Raw genomic sequence first — 20,086 nt, 5'->3', positions numbered from 1 at the left:
TATACTTATGGTTTTAATCCGACAAAATTTGTCAAAATAATTTGTATTTATACGAAACTAAATTGAGCAATGTAAACACACGACCTCCAAGAAGAAAATGATGAGAAAAGCCTTTCCTAGTGTATCGTCGTTCTCCTCACGGCAGTTAAAGCTTTATATACGACGTCTTTATCATGCTGAAATTTCCTCGCCAATAGGAACACAAGCAGAAAGAGAATCTCCAGAGTTCAAGGTTCACTGCAGCTTCAATTTTTCTAGGATCTCCTTTTTTATATTTATAATATTAAGCTGTTTTACTTTATTTGCATATATATATTAACATTATATTCATTGTATGTGACATCCATAAACAGGGGCGTATGGTGCCTTGAACCTGAAATCACAACAATCCATTGAAAAAACTGAAAAACCTCTTCATGCACTTGTTTATGTTCGGACTGTTGTTATTTGGGGTAACATGAAATTCCCAATAACACTTGTTATGACTGATAAACACTTTAAATTTTGATATTAGCACATATTGGTGACTTTAAACATTGATTTTTAAATAATAATGTATTAGCGATGTATTTTATAACTTAAATATGATTTACAGAAAGCAGATAAGGTCATATTTTACATGGGTGCTGAAATGACTACATTTGGTGCCGATTTTACTGTACCGGTGCCAATTTGATCAGGTGCTGATTTGACTAGAATTGATATTGTGTGTCATGTTAACATGGTTAACAGATTGTAATTTCAGTAGTGGTGTACAAGTTACTTTGTAATAATGATAAAAAGTAAAACTTAGAAATTATGTTTTTATTCATATACTATAGATAGTTTTAAAATAATATAGTCATGGTAATCATAGTACATGAAGCATTAAGTTCTTTTTATTCTAACAGGAGAATTATGACCGCATGCAGTCCTTGGTGAAAGATTTACAATCTAAAGTTTCTACTGTGATACAGGGTAAGATTCTAAGTGTTGATGGGGTTCAGGTTGCTTAAAATTTTACTCTTAAAACATAATTTTTTCTGTATTTTATAAGATTTCAAAACAGTCCTGACATCTAGCATGTCTAGCAGCAACAGGAAAGTGAATTATGTAATTTCTACAATGATTCATGAGGACTGACTGACATACAGAATCTGTAATGCTAAAAACTATTTTCATGTGTGCAGAATTCTTGCAACTATCTTTAAGTGAGATACAAATATATCTTATAAAAGGCATGCCATTTATGATTATATTTTCTACCTCTAAAACAGGACACAGAGTCATCTCTGTTTATTTATCAAGTCCTTTTACTTAAAAAAATCATCAGTTAAATGTAGGCTTTTCATATCAGGAATGCAAAGACTTATAATTTTTACTGAGGCCTAATTATATATATATATCATGTATATATAAGGTGGAGGATAGGGTTATTAAACATGTTAAATAGTCAATTCAATATTGTATTCTGGGTATATTATATTGAGTGCATATACATCTATCATGTTTTATTGTATAACATGACAAAAATGTTTCATTGTGTTTATCGTGTTCATGTTTATTGATTGATGTTGCAAAAGCTTTCAACAAATTAATTGTGTCTTTTAGGAGGAGGTCCAAAAGCAATTGATCGGCATTTATCAAGAGGAAAGTTATTACCTAGAGACAGAATCAATGGACTCTTGGACCCAGAGTTAGTATCTTACCATTTTACCTTTTTTTCAAATTGTGTTTTCCTATTTTTGTTTGGAATTGGTCTGTGTCATTTTTCAGTCATCAAATAATAATTTGCTGCATTTATTATGTTTATTCATACAATAATTCCTACTGTCAGAAGTTAAGATGTTAACAATAAGTAAAATCACAAAAATACTGAACTTTGAGGAAAATTCAAAACAGGAAATCCCCAATCAAATGGCAAAATCAAATGATAAATCACATCAAACAAATGGACAACAACTGTCATATTTCTGACTTTGTACAGGCATTTTCAATAGAAGAAAAATGGTGGGTTGAACCTGGTTTTATAGCACTAAACCTCTCACTTGTATGACAGTCGCATCAAATTCCATTGTATTTACATCGATGCATAACCAAAAACGAAATTATAGGTAAATTGTCAAAATAGGGGTAGAGCAGTAATCACTGTGTCACAATCTCAATCAGAACAACAACAAACACATATTTTACAAAGAAGCACAAATTGTTAAGGTTAACAAACTCAGCATCATTGCAAAGTTAAAATGAAAAAAAAAATAAACATGGTTAAATGGCATGGGAAGCTGTTTTTATTTTAGATCACCATTTTTAGAATTAAGTCAGTTAGCAGGATACCAGTTGTATGGAAAGGAAGAGGTGCCAGCAGGAGGAATCATAACAGGCATAGGAAGGGTATCAGGGTAAATATGTCACAGATCAAATATTAAATTGAATCTTACATTAAGACAATAATCATGCTTATACCACATTTCACATCTTCCTATATCTAATAATGTAGTGCCAGAGCTCTTGATGAGTTAAAATGAGTAAAAGTATTTCATATGAATGAAAATATTTCAATGTTGAAAAAGTAATAAACTCAAGATAGAAGTTCAGATTGTAGGGGAATTGCATTTACATGATTTAGCAAACAATTAATAGTAAAACAAGAATGTGTCCTCAGTACACGAATGCCCCACTCGCACTTTCATTTTCTATGTTCAGTGGACAGTGACATTGGGATAAAAACTCTAATTTAGCATTTAAATTAGAAAGATCATATCATAGGGAACATGTGTACTAAGTTTGAAGTTGATTGGACTTCAACTTCATCAAAAACTACCTTGACCAAAAACTTTAACCTGAAGCGGGACAGACGGACGAACGGACGGACGAACAGACGCACAGACCAGAAAACATAATGCCCCTCTGCTATCGTAGGTGGGGCATAAAAAAAGATTAAAAGAAATAAATGGCAGAACAAAATGTATTCAGGGTAATACTAATTACCTTTGTATGATAAATTTTGGTTCTATCTTGTTTAAATGTATAGTGTTTTTCTTTTTATCATTGTTTATAGTACTTATAAAAGAAATGAACTGTCAAATTTGTTTGCTTGCTTTAATATTATACATGTACTGTTAAACAAATTTTGATCAATATATATATTTACAGTGTAACAAATTTTGATCGATATATATTTACAGTGTAACAAATTTTTATCAATATATTTACAGTGTAACAAATTTTGATCGATATATATTTACAGTGTAACAAATTTTGATTGATATATATTTACATGTAACACATTTTGATCGATATATATTTACAGTGTAACAAATTTTGATCGATATATATTTACAGTGTAGAATGTATGATTGTTGCCAACGACCCAACAGTAAAAGGAGGATCTTATTATCCAATAACAGTAACAAAACATCTAAGGGCACAAGAAATAGCAATGCAGAATCATCTCCCTTGTATTTATTTAGGTTTGTATAAAATTAAATGAATATTGGGTAATCTTTTAAGAGTTGATGATAAGTTACTGGGTTTCAACTTCAATATATACCTTAAAGCCTGTAAATTCAATATTTGCATTTTGATATTTGACAGTAATAATTTCTATCATGTCTATATTGTAAAGTTTAAAGCTTGTGAAAAATCTTTTATCTAAAACAATATAATTTGATTTCAATTTTGATTAAAATGGAATTTGAGGATATATCAGTATATCAACCTGACAGCAAAGAGCAGGCACCTTTTTATAGTTGAAATGAAAAGGCCTAGTCAGTAGTTGTCATTTAATTTAATGCTACATTTCAGTTGATTCTGGAGGTGCTAACTTACCACGACAGGCAGATGTTTTCCCAAACAGAGACCATTTTGGTCGAATATTTTTTAACCAAGCTAATATGTCAGCCAAAGGTATACCTCAGGTTGGTAAAATTATATTATAGTTATGTGATGATTAAATTGTCAAATTCTTTAAATTTAGAATTGTTATAGAATTTTAGAGTAACAAAATAAGCATGATCTGTTAAATATGAAATGAATGTAATTAGGTTAAAACAAAATTATCTTGAAATACAAGATAAAACCTTGAAAAATAAGTCTGTGTGTCTGTCTATTCATCTGTTCGTCTGTCACGCTTCAGGTTAAAGTTTTTGGTCAAGGTAGTTTTTTGATAAAGTTAAAGTTAAATCAACTTTAAACTTAGTACATATGTTTGCTATGATATGATCTTTCTAATTTTAATGTCAAATTAGAGTTTTGACCCCAATTTCACAGTCCACTGAACAAAGAAAATGATAGTAGGAGTGGGGCATCCATCTGAGTACTTAAGGACACATTCTCTTTTTTCCAATTTCAGGTAGCAGTAGTTTTAGGAAGTTGCACTGCAGGTGGAGCATATGTTCCAGCAATGGCTGACGAAAGTGTGATTGTCCGGAAGAAAGGAACTATATTTTTGGCTGGTCCTCCATTGGTTAGTAATACAGTAAATTTAATAGCACCAGCTTGGTTGGTAGAACTTATTATTTAGTTATGCAGTTGTTTGAAACTTAGATGAGAGAGGGCTAGGGTCTGCAATGGCTGATGAGAATATTATTAGGTCTATGAGATTATTATTTGTTAATTTCTCATCCTGCATGTTTGCACATGAGGCCATCACCATTTAGGTCTATGTGATAAACAAAAATTTCTCTATTGTTTATTACAATAAATAAAACAATCCAATAAACTTTACATGATACAAAGCAATTCCCCTAAAATAAATGCTAAGTCAAGATTATGTATAAGGGTTTCAGGACATGCTGCAAACACAAGCTATCAAAATTTACAATGTGACATATTCTGGGGGAATCAGATTCATTCAGTTTTCAAAATATTAAAACTCACAAATCCAACAAAAACATAAAATTAATTTCAAAACGTATAAAGATGTTTAATTTATGTAAAAGAAACCAATAATCAGCAAGTAAAAACATCAATGTTCATGATGATAAATATTACATGATACTGGAAATAGATCGATTACCAAAATAAATAAAAATAAGTATGCGAACCAGAGTCGCGTAACATTGCATTGGCTTTGTCCATTGACCCTGGATCGTCGATTAAGTTTTATCCATCATTTACCGGTTGTGTCATTTCTTTAAATTTTGTATCGAGATTCAGATTGACAAATACTTAATAAAAAGCTGGGCAAGCAAGAGAAAAAGAATCATGAGTTGAGTAGAAAACCTTAAATGCAAACGGAGGACACAACGGAGGCGAGAATCACTGTCCTCAAATTTAGTATATTGTGTACCTACTGGCTACAATTTTTATTCCAAAACTGCTGCAAAATTGTCCTTTAGATGTCATTTCATTGGTTGGTTTACTGTTATGTTTCTGTCCCACTGATGTTAACCCATTTCCTACTTTCCTAATTTTTTTACACATAAACAAATGGATTTCAATCGTTTGTGATGCACAATAGTGCTAAGTAAGAATCATATATTAGCTAACAAGAAATGTTTCAACATTTATTGGAATCATCAGGGCAAGTAAATTTTTTTCCGGACAAGTAAAATTTTTAGTTTTACTTGCCCAGGGACAAGTGCTCACAACAAATATTTCCACACCCCTGAGAGTTGTCTCATTGGCAATTATACCACATCTTCTTTTTTATATTGTTTGTCATAGTGCATATAGTCATTTTTATAGTTATATATTAACCAATAAAAGTGCCTCTACATTATATATTAACATAGGTAAAAGCTGCCACAGGTGAAGATGTACCAGCTGAAGAATTAGGAGGGGCTGACCTCCATTGTAGGTATGGAGTTATGAAGATTTAACATTTAAATAAAGCATTTCATTATTTTATTTTTCTTCTAGAAATAAAATTTACAAAAATTCTATAAATTAAATTGGGTAAAATCTAGATTCCTCAAGAAGAAGTCCTTGAATTAAAAAGTTAGATTTATAGGCCTGAAGGCTTAATAATAATTTAACTCTATGAATGATACACACATAGATTTATATCTATCTAGATAGTCACTGAAAAGAAAGATTTATTTGAAATTAAGGTAGACTAATTCAATTGAAATCTGATTGAAATACAGATCATGTGCCACTGCTTGTCTTACAAGGATCTCATAACACTCTGTTCTACTGACTGTTCTTGTGATTATTACATCAACAAATGAAATGTCTGCCTCCAAATTTTTGAAAGTATGTATCTTTACAACAAAATTAGAGGATTCCAAAAGGTCTTTAAAATAGAAAGTAGAATGGAGGGCCTTCATTTCTTTGTAAGCTAAACATTGTCACAGGATCAGTTTTCAATCAGATTGAGGTCAATAAAAAATAATAGAAAAATTAAAAAATACACAGCTGAAGAAAAACAACATTATTAAACTTTGATTATAAAGCTTTTATTATTTCCAATGTACTATATTTCAGTAAGTCTGGAGTAACAGATTATTATGCACAAGATGATGAACATGCATTACATATAGCAAGAAGAATAATTAAAAATATAAACTATTGTAAAAATCCTAAGGTAAGCTTTAGGGGCATTATGTTTGTTTGTCTGTCCGTCTGTTCCTCTTCAGGGTAAAGTTTTTGGTAAAGCTAGTTTCTGTTAAAGCTGAAGTACAATCAACTTGAAACTTAGTACACATATTCCCTATGTTATGATCTTTCTAATTTTAAACAAAATTTTAGTTTTGACTCCAATTTCTTAATTCACTGAAGATAGAAAATGATAGTGTGAGTGCCAGGGCATCCATGTACTGTAAATTCAGATATTATTGCGACGAATTTATTATTGGAAAAATGTGACAGGGTAATAATCGCAATAATTTTACTTTTTTACATGAACTAAACAGGATTTTTCTCAATATCGCAAACATTTAAATCGCATTTAACTCTAAAATAACAAAAATCGCATTATAAATACACACAATAATTTCTAAACTTACAGTACTTTGGACACATTAATGTTGTCATATGAATTGGTGGCTTTTTCTTGGTATACTTAATTGCTTTGTTTTTGCTTGAAAAATTATTTTTTTATATTAATAGATGTTGGTCTTTTGTTCATTTATATGGTAGAAATATCCAAATGAAGAGTTTTATCTTAACTAATACCTAATAATCAATTGCATTATTGAATACAAAAGAAATTCAATTGCCAAAGAATGTGTGTTACTATGTAAGAAGCCACATTTATATTTGATTGTGCTTTGGGAATTGGCAATGTTGATACTTTGAAAACATGAACATGGTTAAAAGCAAAATAACAAAAATGATGATTGGACTGAGAACTGTAGACCTAATTGTATTTGGTTATTATTTATTGTTCATGTCTCGCCTAAGAAAATAAAGTGATATTATGTTGTCCAGTCTGTGGATCTGTCTGTCCAAATTAGATTTTAGACAACCTAGCTTTCCTGGTGTTTTTTTTTGTAATTTTGACCATTGTGTCATGTATACGTTTATGCTTTAGTCAATGCTATTATTTCAGGTAACCATAGAAACACCAGATGAACCTATTTTCCCTGCAGATGATTTATATGGAATTGTGGGAGCTAATTTAAAAAAGACATTTGATGTTAGGGAGGTATGTGTAATGAGTTAAGATTAGCTTAATATTTATGAAATACTATATTTCAACTGGATTGAATCTTGTTCCTTGTCAAGGCAGTTTATTAAACATTTGTGTGCCAGTTTTTGGAAAGATTGGAACTTGTTCTAAATCTTTCCTTAGGCACTGGCCTCCCTATCAACACGACAGGTTAGCTGCTATTACTAAATGTATTCACACTGAAATATAGTTCCCTATAGTTCTCATGTATGTGCACCAAGGGTCCGGAAACGGTCATATATGCCAGACATGACCGATTTGGAAACTCAAAAGTCCTAAATCATTTATTGGGATTTAGGTCAAATTTTATTTTTCAACAGAAATAATTTCGGTCATTTCGTTGAGATTGAGTTTCAAATCGCCATTTTAAACATATTTTTGTTGTGTTATCGATTTTATGTAATTAAACTGCCACTCCAGTAAAGTGTTATAATCCTGAGGGCCCTCCTAATAGCTATATTAATGCCTCGGGGAGCTATTAGCTAATGATCGCTAATCTCTTTACCTGTGTTTTTAATTCACACCTGGCTATTAATCACAAGCTCCGAACTAATATTATAAAGAAATTAAAATTCAATACCAACTGTCTTCATTATTTAATTACTTTTCAGCTAAGACAATTGTCAATTATGATTTAAAATTAAATTAAAACTTGATTTAATTTACGTAGAAAAAAGATTTTTTTTCACTACTAACACACGTGCTTTGTTTACTATGATAAGCATGCCTAAAATTCTCTACCGCAGATTTGGCACTAAATCGTAAATTTAAAATGATTTCTTGGTAAATAAAGCAAGTGCAACTATTTTCATTAATATTCTTACACTATTAAAGGTAAAATATTAAAAAAAACGATGTTTTCCTGTGAATTTGATAAACAAAACTAATCCCGGGAATAAGTCCGGAATTGTTCGTTTTAGTATTGTCGCATTACATCCGGTTTGAATTTCGACTTCAGAATCGAAAGAAACGTAAGCGATGACTGAGAAAATTATGATTTTGAGTCATTAAAATCATTTTATTTTTAAACTGTTGCCTTCCCTTAATTGCTCTTGATCGATTTTAGGAAAATGGTAGGATAAATCATGAAGTAAACGCGATGCAACAGTTAAACAAGTTCGTTGATGCTACGAGTAGGAGCATACTCATGCAGTGATGAGATTTTGACAATCTGTTTTTGAAAAGGGGCACCAACTTTTAAGTTATATGAAAATGACCGAAATTAGGTGAAAAAATTTCCGGATCCTTGATGTGCACATAACATACATATAAACTGTAATCAAATGGGTATACTTTTGGAGCAGTTCATTCAAGAATGTATGTCATTAAGGTGTTTTGATGTAAATACTTTTTTTAAACATATTGATACAAAACAAGATGATTGACAACTGTCATTATCATCAACCATTCAGGGACAAGGTGGACCTTTAATTACAATGCCCCACCTCCTAAACTGTCAATCCAATTGACCACATTACTTATCAACCTTAGTCTTATATAATTATACAGACCCTATTACATCTATGCTTCAATATACATCCCAATAAACAAATATCAATGAATATTTGACCTCATAATTGAATACACAAATGAATATATTAGATGTTTGATATATAAGGATGATAGATTTATTTATTGCCTATTACTTTTGATATACATTAAATAAAGTGATTCTGTAAATTATGTCTGAAAGATAAATGATTAATTAAGGATTAACAAGATCTTTTAAAAGAATGAAATATAAATATGAATATAAAAAAGGTATTCAAGTAAGGCCTATGATTTACTTGATAAATTTCCAATAATCATCTGCAATTAATCAACAATTTAGGTAAATTGACTTATTTTTGTTTATCAGTAATTGGCTAGAAACAACTTTTAATTATAACAAACCATTGTTTATTAGTTTATTCCCCATCAATCATTACGTCTATTTTAGTCATTTGAATTTTTATAAGAAGTGATATACATTTTTGCAATCAAGAAAAAATCTGCATTTCAATAAAATAAGTTTTTTAATTTGTTTACGTTGAAATATTCTTTTTTTAATGCCCTGTTCTGAAAAATGTAAATTGATCAAAAGGCACTCTACAACTTTTAATCTTCAATGTCATATAACCTATGTTTTAAATTACAAAATGCCCCAAAACAACAATTTTAGATTATTTTTGTTGACACTTTAAAGTTCTTAGCTTATGTCCTATAAGAGTAGTTGGTAACATTTACTAGAAGAATTTTCAGCAATAGTGCTTTATTTATGTTCTTTTGTCCACACCATACCTTAATATGAAATTAAACAAACTACTCTTCCAATCTTTCCATGAGTGATATCCATCACTTTGATTATAAAAGCAGGCAATTTGGAAAAATGTGAAAGACATGTCCCAAAAAAGCTGCTTTCCTAATTTTTTTTATAATAACTTGCATGGAATTTTGAATACTAGAAAACTGGATTTTTAAGGAAATGTTCTTGAAATAGAATATCAGATGCCTTAAAAATTATGATTAGTAATTTGATTGTGATTAATACAACTGTCAGCTTCCTTTGCTATGTGATGGCATTCAGTATTGCTGGGGGATGCTGGAGTACACAGATAAACCTACAGCATGGAAACTAGCATGTCTATTCAATTATGATTGGAGCAAAATTCACATGCCACAAGCAGAGTTTTTAAGTCACAACCTCAGTTTTTACAGGCTAGTGATTGCTGTAAAGGACTTACTATTCAGTTCAGAAGTCAATATGCCTTTGATTTTAATGTTCATTAATAACCATGCATATTAATTGAAATTGTAGGTAATTGCCAGAATAGTAGATGGTAGTAGATTTGACGAATTTAAAACAATGTATGGAGAAACTTTAGTCACAGGTTTGTCATATATATTTAGATGTATAACATTCATGATTTATAACAAGCAATTATTGTTTATTCCAAAATTTGTAAATTTGTGAATTGTTCATAAAAACTAGACAGTTGTCAGAAAGGTTTTGTAAGGGGTTAATTTCTCTTAAATCTTTGATTTTTATACCAGTAGAAAAAAGACAAGATAATAAAAAAAGTATTCCAACTCACAGTTCGATGACAAACTGGCAATACCATCTTAAAAGATTTTAAAAAAGACAAACAACATAACATAAAAAATCTTCAACAAAAAATAAGGATAAGAGTGATCAGATCTTTTTCACATCAAATGATATGTTAAAATTTTTGTTTAAAAGTTTTTAATGTTTTTAGTTAAAAGAAAATTGTACTCTATCATCATTATTTCTTTAAATAAGACTAAGGATTTGCACTGCAGCCCACAACTGTGGTAAATCATGGAAAGATGAATCATGTTTTATACTTTCCAGTAATTTATTCTGCCATTTTCCTTTTCAGGATTTGCTAGATTATGGGGATATCCAGTGGGCATTTTAGGAAATAATGGAGTTCTATTTTCTGAATCGGCATTAAAGGTAACATAGATACTGTGAATGCAGAAGTTTTGACATGTATTAAATTTATAAGATATTTAATAGCTAGAAATCAACAACAAAACAATTGTTTCAGAATTGATAAATATGTCATAAATAGTTAATGTCATGTTTTCTATTTTAGGGAACACATTTTATAGAATTATGCTGTCAAAGAAATATACCATTAATATTTTTACAAAACATTACGGGTGAGTCAACAATTAGCTAAATCCTGAAGCCTGTGGTAAGCTTTAAAAGGCGCCGATATAAACAAAATTGAAAAAATAAACAAAAGAGAAAGCCAGCAGCAGGCCTGGGGCCATTACATTGCAATGTAATGCATTACATTACAATTACTTTGTGATTCTTCCATTACAATTACAATTACAATTACATTTTTTCTCACATGTAATACATTACATTACAATTACTTTGCCTGTGTAATGCATTACATTACACATTACTTTTTCAATATAAAAACAAAAAGCATTTCAAAAACAGAGGTATATGTACATATGTATACAGTGTTAGGGACATAGACTTCAAATACTTAATATGTCCATTGCACTTTATCATCATAAGTGGTTTAAATGTGATGCCATTAAGAGAACAGCGATCAGTTCTGTACACCTTTCCGGCAATACTTAAAAGCCTTTCTACAGGAGCTTATGTGTGGGAAATGGCTAAATACTTGATAGCTGTATTAACCAAAGAAGAAAGGCACACTGAATTTGACTTCCATTATTCCAGTGCATTGATTGAAATTTCTTCACATGGCTCAGACAAGTAGATGTCAACATCATGTACTGCACCTTACCTGTGTCTATACCCTTTGATTGAGTAGTAGGAGGCATGAAACTGAAAAAGTCACTTTTAAGTTTCTTAGGTGGTGGTAAAAAATAAATAAATTATCATATAATTTTGTTTCTAACATTGATCACTTAATCATTAAGACATCATTAAGGATTTCAAGGGGATATCATAAATGTGTCATTAAAGGATTATCTTGTGAAATGCCTAAGGGTTCTGTGAGAAGATTTGATTGCAATAAAAACATTGTGATATTAATTAGGTGAAATAACAACACAGACAGGACCCAAACCACAGTTTGGTTTAAAATGTTGTTTGATATATTCAATATTTCATTGAAATAAATGTAAGGTGTGTATAGAATTATGAAATTTTCATCTTCATATTTTTTTCATTGATCTATATAGTTTTGTTTGATAATTTTTAAAAAGACCACCTAACACCAAAATATTCCCATATCATATTAAACAAATATCAGAAACCAAGATCAAAGACTTGATATTGTTTACCGTTTTATATTTCTTACCTTATTTAATACAGTAATTAACTGTGACAAAAATTTTATTCCATACTTTCTTTTGTTTTTGTTAATATTTTATTTTTATTATACAATATCCTTCAATTTTATCTATTTTACCAATTTGTAATGAAAAGTAATGTACTGTAATGGAGGCATTACATCAATTTTTAACTAAAGTAATCATTACATTACATGTAATTGTAATGCAGAAAATGTGCATTACAAATTACTTTGCATTACATCCAAAAAAAGTAATATTACAATGCATTACAATTACAAATTACCATTACCCCAGGCCTGGCCAGCAGCATGATTCATACTGGGAAAAAAACATGACAGACAGGTAACAACAACAACCACTTTAAAAGATGCTCAAACATTAACAATATATTATAGAGTAATTTCTCTGAATCTAGAAAAAATGTGTATAAACTTAACAAAATACTGCAACTAATAGGACTAAACCAAATTCCCTAAATTACCCCTCAAAACCCAAAACATTCAGATATAACAACAGATATACCCTGACAAGGTATAGACTATGGACAGGTGCATAGATACAAATAAGATGATGTGGTATGATTGCCAACGGGACAACTATTCACAAGAACCAAATGACTTAGATGTAAGCGAATACAATTTTAGGGTATAGGTATGAAATGACATAAACATAAAATCTTTGCATTTGGTCTTACATATGCTGAAAATGGTATATTTACAGGAAATTCAAGCAGCCTGATAATAAACAATCAAAGAAAATGTATTTTATCATTACAATCTCTTTGGACAAAAATCTAAAACTTAAACTTGAATAGTAACTAAGCAGTCTGTTGAGGATTTTTCATTGCACAAGATAGTTGCTTTTGAAAAAAAACTTGTACGAAATGACTTGTGACTAAAAGTGTAAGGAACAAAATGCATAGAACATGTGCCAGCATAGGTCTAAACGAAACATCAAAAAATGTTAAAGAACTTTTATCTGATTAAACTGATACCATTCATTAAATCAAGATATTGAATTTATAGAATAAAGATAATTCATGAACTTGCTAACTTCTACATTATTTGGTCTCTGACGGAAAGTTGTTTCACTGCCAATCATACATGTCATACCACAGCATTCTAATTTTTGTATTATTTTTGTAGGTTTTATGGTAGGGAGAGAGGCAGAAGCTGGAGGTATAGCAAAACATGGTGCTAAAATGGTGACGGCTGTTGCATGTGCCAAAGTTCCTAAATTTACAGTCATCATAGGCGGGTCCTATGGTGCTGGTAATTATGGCATGTGTGGCAGATCATATAGGTATATATATTTAATTTTATGTTCCAATTTTGAGGTTCTTTTCATTAAGAAATCTTACAACTAAAAGTGATCATGAACTCCAGTAGGTTCATTTATTTTTCATGGATTAAACACAGATTGTGTTTATATTAACACTTAGTTACATGCCTATAACAGTGATTTTGCTAGCGCTCATCATTTTCGTATTTTACGAAAAGGTTTTCAAAATGAAGAATGTATTTCAAATCCATTTCGTCACTTAAATTTGGAAAGTGTAAAAATCTACCTATCTTCATGTTTTTGACAAGTTGATACTCGCCATCGGATGGGTCACTAATCCCTTAATTATTCTTAAATCTCATAATTGACCATGATAATTATTTTCCCCATAAAAATCAGTCAGTCAGCATTGTATCAACCAGGATTAAAGATAGTTTCGTCAATTGATTTAAATTGTTTTGTGTTCACATTTGAATTTAATATTTCTCAATCAATCACAATTTTAAGTTTTGTCTTTTGAATGCATTTCCATCATATTTGATATCAATTTTCATCTTAAGTTAAACTTTCTACAATTTTCATTTAAAAGATAGAACTTTATTCGTAACGTTCAGACTTAAAGTTTTCATGAGTCACATAACAGGTGGTTTCTGTACTGTATACTACGCATGTGTGAAAGTTTTCCTTTGAATTTAAAGACACTAGAAACGTAAAATACGAAATTATTTAGGATCAATTACACAAGAGAGACAAATATATATAGATATTTAAATTGAAAAATGAAAATTTCCTGCTTTTATAAACCGCAAACCGAACCGTAGATGAATCCAGACTTGTTTTGATTTTATAATCCACATGTCACTTGCCGTTTTCTTTTCATATGTACATACTTTTTTCTGTGGAAAATTCTTTAATTTGTCCACAATGAGAAGAAGTTTACTTATTTTTAATTGCTTGCTTCCAGGAAGCAATTCACCGACATATTTTCCGTATGCATATTGACCTGAGCATGACTATCCTATTATAAATCCGGTGATCGCAATAGGCATGGATCTGTCATTAAAATAAACAAGTATCTGATTGTACATGTTAAATACGTGCTCAATACCCATGCTTTTTGTTATTTGTTTACTATAAGGTGACAGTCGATAAACTTCGGCTTCAAAACAAGGCATTTAATGAGCAGCCATATTTGTAAAATCATAACAGAGACCAAAATAATTGATGATTATACGATATATTTACATAAAAAGTGATAAAATCGTGCATAGAGGACTAAGTTTATGATATATATAAGCATTGGTTCAAGAATTGGATAAACATTATTTTTCACCACTCACTCTTTTCATATGACTTAAGATAGCATTGTAGTCTGAAATGTATAAGTCGCAATACAAAATGCATGCCATGATTCTATATTTACAGTATTCTCTTTGTTGGTCAGTCATTTCTGTTCTTAAAATTTCAGTCCATGTTTCTTATATATGTGGCCAAACTCAAGAACAATTTGATCTTTGATTTCAGTCCACGTTTTTTATATATGTGGCCAAACTCCAGAATATCTGTAATGGGAGGAGAACAAGCTGCTAATGTATTGGCACAGATAACAAGAGAACAAAGACTCAGGGAAGGAAAAGAGGTATGATTTGATACTACTGTATGCTATGGCCTCCTTTATTTTCATGGATACCAAATTTCGTTGATTCAAGGAAAATTTATTTTCATGGATGTTTGATTTCATGTTATGCTTAAGTCTATATATACATGATATAAACGTCAATAGAAACTTTGAACTTCCTTGACTATTTCAATTTGGGGTTAAACTAAAGCAAGTATATATATGCAGATGAATAATGAGGCATTCACATTATTTGAACTGCAAAAGAAAATTCTCCTAATTCTCTCGAGTTTTGGTAACCCATATGCACTGTTTTTGCTAGGCATTACCCTGGGGAACCTCACATGTGTTTTCCTTAGTTCTGTTGTTGTTGTTCAATGTGAAAATCTGTAGATTATCCATGATGCCCTTATTAGATAAAAACTGTAATAACAGTTTTATCCTATTACGCAGATTATTGGAATTCCTTTTAGCAAATGCATCAACTGGGTACCACATCTTCAATGAATGGGATTACTAACTTAGTTTTGCAAATGACTCACATGAACAGCACATGGTCTATGACATATCTCCTGCAACATTGTGTGCTAATTTTGATGTATTTTAGTTTCTCAGTCTTTTTAACAGTAGCTATTATGTTAAAGAAATAGCATTCTTGCACTATTATATGTTTGAATAAAATTTCAGTGGACAGCACAAGAAGAAGAGGCATTAAAAGCTCCTGTGATAAAGAAATATGAATTGGAAGGACATCCATATTTCTCTAGTGCTAGGTAGGTCATTAATTTTACTCTATAGTTCAAAATAAGGCTATCTAAATTTAAGTATAAATTTCCATCTAGCTAAAAAAGTTAATAAATTGTTAAGGAAAGACTTTATATTTCATTTTGATATGTTAATCAGCATTTTGAGTTTCAGTGTGTTTAACATAACTTTATTATTTACTAAGTAGTACATATAACTTACAACTGATCATGTAAAACAATCAATGGCAATAGTTCTGTATCAGACATTCATATTGAAATTGATATTGGGCACAGTTACATAGGCTATATGAAACCCCTTATCAATATGCATCACATTGATAACAAATAACTTTTATTTATCATATGTTTAGTAGTAAGTATAGTAGTTTTGCATATTTGATAAATAGCCTGCTGTTTAATCCATATCGCGCAACTTTGATGCGCACCCTGTATCGCATACCCTTTATCACACCCCTACTTTTTTTTTTTTTTTTTTATACAGTCAGTTTTTTGGTTTTTTTTTGCTTAACAAAAATTTTCCTCAAAATAGGTCCAATAGAATGGTCATTCCAGCGTGATGCAATTTATTGAATGATGTCATTTTTTGGTATTTGACGTCATGAACATCAAGTTTTCATATTTTTTGGCACACTAGATGGAACTATAAAAAGTACAACACACACAAAAAAAAATACAATAATAAACAAAATATTTTTAAAACAACAGCACGCAAATTGTAAGGTAACCTAGGTGCTTCAGATAAGTAATTGAGCAGTTCTTTTAAAGCCTTTGAAACAAGACAAAAGTAGAACTGAAGGTAACCCAGTGCTATGGATCAGAAAACAGTTCATTTAATATAATACTCTTCTGTTGAAATATATGATAAAGCGTATAAAACATGCCAAAATCTGCATGACATGCCGTATCACCCTCGACCAATATCATTCCTCGGGCCTAAAGGCCCTAGGGCTGATATTGGTGTCTCTGGATGATACGACATATGATACAGATTTTGCCATGTATTATTCTCTACATATTCCAGCAATGTGCATATATTGTATATTTATTCAGTGAACAACCACTGAACATGCACTCAAGTGAAAAATTGAATTTTTACTTAACAGGTTATGGGATGATGGAGTTATAGACCCAGCTGACACAAGGACAGTATTAGGACTTAGTATATCTGCTTCATTAAATGCCCCACAAGAAAAGACTAGATTTGGTGTATTCAGAATGTGATCAAAGAACTATTTAGGATTTTATATACAATGTTAGGAGTACTTGTGATAATGTGTAAGGCCATAAAAAAGAATAGGTTAGTTTGCTAATCCTACCTACCCAGAAAATAGCTGCCTACTCAAAATCTTTTATTGCCCTGATGTGAAAATAATTTTTTTTATTCAGATAGGCATGAAGAGTTATAATCATCGCTTTGACACATTCCCCATTTCCTTTCTAAATTTTATCTGATACATAAATTTCTCTTTGCCAAAAAAGAAAAAGAAAATGCCTATCTACCTACCCACTGTCTCAATGTTGGGCAGGGTTTGGGCAAACCTATTTTTTTTAAGTGTGGCCTAATCTTGGCAGCTGCATTGTGAAGATGTCTAAAAAGTTTCCACATGATTGGAGGATATGTATAATGTGTTCCTTAACATATTCTCATGTTCAATGTAATACAATCAAGATAATAAATTTGAAATTTTGATTAAAAATTAGAATAAGCTTCATTCAAGCTTTGTTTCAGTGTTTTCAGATGAAATAGCATGTATGATGAATATGTTTTTACATGATTGTCAACTTATTTGTGATAGCATTATGTTATGGTGTTGTTTAACTTATTCTCATTTGCAATGTGATGCAACCATGATAATAAATTTAGAATTGCTTATAAGATTTGGATTATAGAACTGAATAAGCATTAATTAATCTTTGAAATCTAATGGTTTACAGGGGCGTAGCTAGAAAGAAACAATGTGCAAGCAACTACCGCTGAGCGGTGAGAGGCGAAAAAAATTTGGGACCCTTTTATGCAGAAAAATGTTTTCTTTTCCGTTTTTCGGTCATAGGACGGTTAAAAGAGGAGCTATATGTAGATAGGACTTATAAACAATTTATCAATGTAAAACTATTAATAAATCTTCTGAATAGAGTAATACATAAACAACACATATTTGTGTGATACAGAATTTACTAAAAATTGTCCAAAATCTGCTCTTCGGGTCTAGGCAGAAACAAACTTCTCTAATACTTTAATTGTCAATGTTCACACTGAAACATGTGAAATGCCGATGAATATGCAGTAATGCTAGTAACTGTCGTCGTTCATTGTTGATCGTACATTTGTTTTCAACATACGCAAAAAATAATGGGACTTTCCAATACTGTTTTGGTGTGTTTGCAGGGTGATTGGCTCTGGTAGTCTGTCGACCACATCGCCTCGGCATATTTTCAACGATATCGAAGGGTTCTGATAATTCTAATGCCGATTGGTACATCTCATTCCAAACTGATGAACCATACACTGTAAAATGTGCTCCAAAAAACTACATGTCTTAGACGGAGTATTACAAATTCAAATCTTGTAAAAGGTACAAGTTACTGTCCGATTTTGTCATAATCTCCAATAACACTTTATTTTGAAACCAAATGCCGTTATTTAATGATATTTCAGCAATTAAAAAAGTGACAACATAGGTGTTTCCTTTAACATTCAATCTATAAATTTTTATTTTGCCATTTTTTTTTGCATGCCGAATCGATGTGCACGCAACTGCGTGTTAGCATATAGGGAGCTACGCGCCTGGTTTAAAGGAAGGAGATGCAAGATTTGCAGTTGATTCAATAATACTCATTAAAAGAAATCAATATGATACTGTTGTTGAAATTTATGCTGTGATTAAAACTAACATTGAATTTTTACTATTTGATTACAAAAGTATTTAGCTGGTTGTTTCTTAAATATTCTAGGCCTCTGTTGTTTATCACTATATCCTGTCAACACTTGTTAGTCTGAACCCCACATGCAAAATGTGTATTCTACTCAAATCTTAATTGACTAGGATAACCAGTTTTACTACCCAAGGATCAGGTTCTCTCTGGCCCATGGGCATGTGGGCTTCCTCAACATATAAAAACTGACCCCAATGAATTAGCAAAGAGTGCTGAAAGGGTTGTTAAACACCAATATTCAATCCATTAATCACAGATTTCTATGGAGCTTGATTTCAGTAATGGTTAGATAGTGAAGTCAAATACAAGGCAGTGAAGTTATAATGACCCTACATAAGGGAATACATATAATAGTATAGTTAGTCCTTTTACAGACAAAGCTGAAGTAGTCTTGTGGCTTGATGGCTTGATGTCTATCTGTCTTTTCCTTCTTCATCAGTCCAGCTAATCATTTTTTTCATACTTTTTTCTTTGTGCTAAAAGATATTTATTTGATATTTTTTTTATTATATGACCGGTCACAGATCAAGTTTTAATTCTATTCCATTCTAATGATGAGGTATGGTCCTTGGACTAATTCATGCAAGTAATCAGTTTTCCACACTTTTTTCATCATGCTTGAAGATATTGATTTGATATTTGGTATATAGATATACCATTAAAAGTAACAGATCAAGTACGATTTGTTTTTCATTCAGATGTGTTTTCCCTTGGTCCTTGGAAAAAAATACACATAGTTGACCCCTTTTTTGTCATTTTGTTTCAGGACAAAGAATTTTTAGGACTACTGGTATGTTGTTTATGGAAAGATTGTAAAGGATGCATGTCAGTCTGATAAGTTTCATCTGACCTTGACTTTTTCGTGTTTTATAGGCCAATATTTAGTTTTTGTTATTTGGTCTGCTTTTCAAGTATTATAAGCAGGAGGTCAACTATATTTGGTTTATGGAATTATCATAAAGTGACCATAATGTCATTTTCATGGTTCATTGCTCAATGTTGAGGTTTTTTGTTTTGATAAGTTTTTCAAATAACATAAGCAATAAATCAACTACTTGTATATTTGATGTTTGGAATAATTTTAAGGTATACATGTCTGTT

General features: G+C 30.8%; 1 protein-coding gene across 3 annotated transcripts; it reads left to right on the top strand.

Annotated features, from left to right (window-relative positions):
* The first annotated feature begins 47 nt into the window (after window positions 1–47).
* On the top strand, window positions 48–17,763 carry LOC143052185 (methylcrotonoyl-CoA carboxylase beta chain, mitochondrial-like). Of its 3 annotated transcripts, none has more exons than XM_076225145.1 (17): window positions 49–232; window positions 891–957; window positions 1,591–1,675; window positions 2,280–2,381; window positions 3,325–3,452; window positions 3,787–3,899; window positions 4,334–4,447; window positions 5,718–5,782; window positions 6,412–6,511; window positions 7,478–7,573; window positions 10,395–10,467; window positions 10,978–11,054; window positions 11,197–11,263; window positions 13,531–13,687; window positions 15,191–15,305; window positions 15,972–16,057; window positions 17,155–17,763. In XM_076225145.1, exons 1-17 carry the CDS (start codon window positions 98–100, stop codon window positions 17,270–17,272), a joined length of 1,698 nt encoding a protein of 565 aa, XP_076081260.1. In that variant the 5' UTR covers window positions 49–97; the 3' UTR covers window positions 17,273–17,763. The 3 variants fall into 3 exon arrangements, with proteins under 3 accessions (XP_076081262.1, XP_076081260.1, XP_076081261.1); XM_076225146.1 differs by having other exon boundaries at window positions 3,787–3,903; window positions 4,338–4,447; XM_076225147.1 differs by lacking the exons at window positions 15,972–16,057; window positions 17,155–17,763 and having other exon boundaries at window positions 48–232; window positions 15,135–15,262.
* Window positions 17,764–20,086: the final 2,323 nt, after the last annotated feature.

This window comes from Mytilus galloprovincialis, chromosome 11 (genome assembly GCF_965363235.1).
Source record: "Mytilus galloprovincialis chromosome 11, xbMytGall1.hap1.1, whole genome shotgun sequence".
NCBI lineage: Eukaryota > Metazoa > Mollusca > Bivalvia > Mytilida > Mytilidae > Mytilus > Mytilus galloprovincialis.
The sequence above is the reverse complement of the archived record's forward strand: the minus strand, read 5'-3'. Positions and strand labels throughout refer to the sequence as shown.